Raw genomic sequence first — 2,263 nt, 5'->3', positions numbered from 1 at the left:
TGCAATAACATGACCCGTTTTATGACAATAGAAACACTCCTTATCATTTTGTTGCACAATCTTGGATTTTTCAGTAAACTTAACAGAGGAGTTTCTAGTTGGAACAGACTGAAAAACAGTTTTATGTGTAAGCACATATTCATCAGCTAGAACTGCAGCAGCAGACAGCGAGTCTACCTTTTGTTCATTTAAGTGCATCACAATACGATCAGGTAAACAGTTTTTAAACTCTTCCAACAACATCAACTCTTTTAAGGCATTAAAATCAGTGACTTTACATGAACAGCACCACTTATCAAAGAGATTCCCTTTTTCTCTGGTGAACTCAACATAGGTCTGACTGGGGCTTTTCTTAAAAGCTCTAAATCTTTGCCTGTAAGCCTCTGGAACAAGCTCATAAGCTTTCAAAATGGCAGCTTTGACTTTTTCATAATCTAAGGTGTCAACAAGAGGGAGTGATGCAACAACCTCTTGAGCTTTACCTTTTATCTTACATTGTAACAGATGGCCACTGCAAAGCTTGTGCTATTCGTTCAAAAGCTGAAAAGTAGCAATCTACCTCGGCTTCTCTAAATTCAGGCACCAAAGCAACATACCTTGCAACATCAAAGGGTCTGTTTTGTGCAGCATCTGAGGAGAAAACAGAACCATTAGTGGAGTTAACAGGAACAGCAGAAACATGAGCTGCAGCCTGAGTCTGAAGCTCTAATTGGCGTAGCCTCACAGTAGTGTCAGCTTCAATTTCCAACCGTTTCATGTCTAGTTGGAACTGTCTATGCTGTGCCTTTTCTTGGGCCTCAAGTTGCAGTCTGGCAAGTCGGACCTTGAGCCGAGTAGCGGCTTTTGACCCAGCCGAACTATTGCCAACAGATAAGTCAACCCGAGGAAGAGTGTAAGGAGTCTCAATCCCTTCACTAACCTTAGTGACTTCAGGCAAGTGTGAGACTGCTTGAGTTTTTCCCACAGCTTTTCTGCCACCTTCAGAAGGACCAGCAGATGGCACAGNGTGAACATGTCAATTTATTGTTTGTATATAAAAAAAAATCACCAATTCAACCTGGAAAGACTCAACAAACTGAAATTAGGAGGTTTATTGACATGACTGGACTGACATGGTTATTGACATGAATGACATCAGAGCTTGGCGCTCGGACCCCGGCAGAGGACAAGAGTGCTGAGTGATGCTGTAATCTCATTTGAGTTGTTTAAGTTAAGGGGTAGGAGTTTTCTTCCCCTGGGCCCAAAACTGGTGGTGGAGGTTGAAAAAGAGAGACGCCCTTGGATACCAGAAGATGAAGGGTTGTTATGACGCTAGGGGGTGTTTTTGAGTCCAAAAGTTTRTCTTTCAGAACTTGAAGTGGACTCCTAAGTGTATGTCCGAACACTAACTCAGCTGGACTGAATCCTAAAGTTTCCTGAGTACTCTCTGCCCTAATCCTAAATTTCCTCTGTCTCACAACATTACTTCCGCAGCATATACAGTAGATTTTAGTGTCTGATGCCAGCATTCTGAAGCACCTTGACACTCAGGATTATAAGCACTGGAAACAAAATGATGCACATTTAGATCTTTTAGGACTTGATTGAAAAGTTTAGATTGAAAGTTTGTACCTTGATCAGTTTGTATGAGCTTAGGGAAACCAAATGTAGAAAAAAATATTTGGTCATTGGTTTGACAACTGAGCTGGAAGTGATTTTTCTCAGTGGGATGGCCTCAGGGTAACGAGTTGAAGCACACATCATGGTAAGTAAAAACTGATTACCAGATCTTGTGCAAGGTAAAGGTCCCACAGAATCTATGATGATGCGTTCAAAAGGTTCTCCCACAGCTTTCAAAATGGCAGCTTTAACTTTTTCATAATCTAAAGGTGTCAACAAGAGGAAGTGCTGAAACAACCTCTTGAGCTTTACCTTTTATCTTACATTGTAACAAGATTGTCCAGACTTCAGATGGCCACTGCAAAGCTTGTGCTATTCGTTCAAAAGCCAAAAAGTAGCAATCTACCTCTGTTTCTCTAAATTCAGGCACCAAAGCAGCATACCTGTCTTGTTCAGCACCTGAGGAGAAACCAACAGAACCATCAGTGGAGTTCACATGAACAGCAGAACTCCAGCCTGAGTCTGAAGCTCCAGCTGATGTAGCCTCACAGCAGTTTCAGCTTCAATTTCCAACCATTTCACTTCGAGTTGGAACTGTCTAAGCTGTCCTTTTTCTTGGGCCTCAAGTTGGACCTTGATCCGAGCTTCGGCTTTTGACCCAGCC

At 42.1% G+C, this 2,263-nt stretch overlaps 1 protein-coding gene across 1 annotated transcript; it reads right to left on the bottom strand.

Annotated features, from left to right (window-relative positions):
* Nucleotides 1–503: 503 nt before the first annotated feature.
* Nucleotides 504–1,005, bottom strand: LOC106536648 (uncharacterized; the record flags this gene model as incomplete). The annotated part of the gene is given in 1 exon segment (XM_014033962.1): nucleotides 504–1,005. A coding segment is annotated over 1 exon segment (502 nt), but the record flags the coding sequence as incomplete, so codon positions are not given.
* Between the last annotated feature and the right edge of the window lie 1,258 nt (nucleotides 1,006–2,263).

Source organism: Austrofundulus limnaeus, unplaced genomic scaffold, assembly GCF_001266775.1.
Source record: "Austrofundulus limnaeus strain Quisiro unplaced genomic scaffold, Austrofundulus_limnaeus-1.0 Scaffold1915, whole genome shotgun sequence".
NCBI lineage: Eukaryota > Metazoa > Chordata > Actinopteri > Cyprinodontiformes > Rivulidae > Austrofundulus > Austrofundulus limnaeus.
Note: the sequence above shows the minus strand (reverse complement) of the source record. Positions and strands in the feature narration are given on the sequence as shown.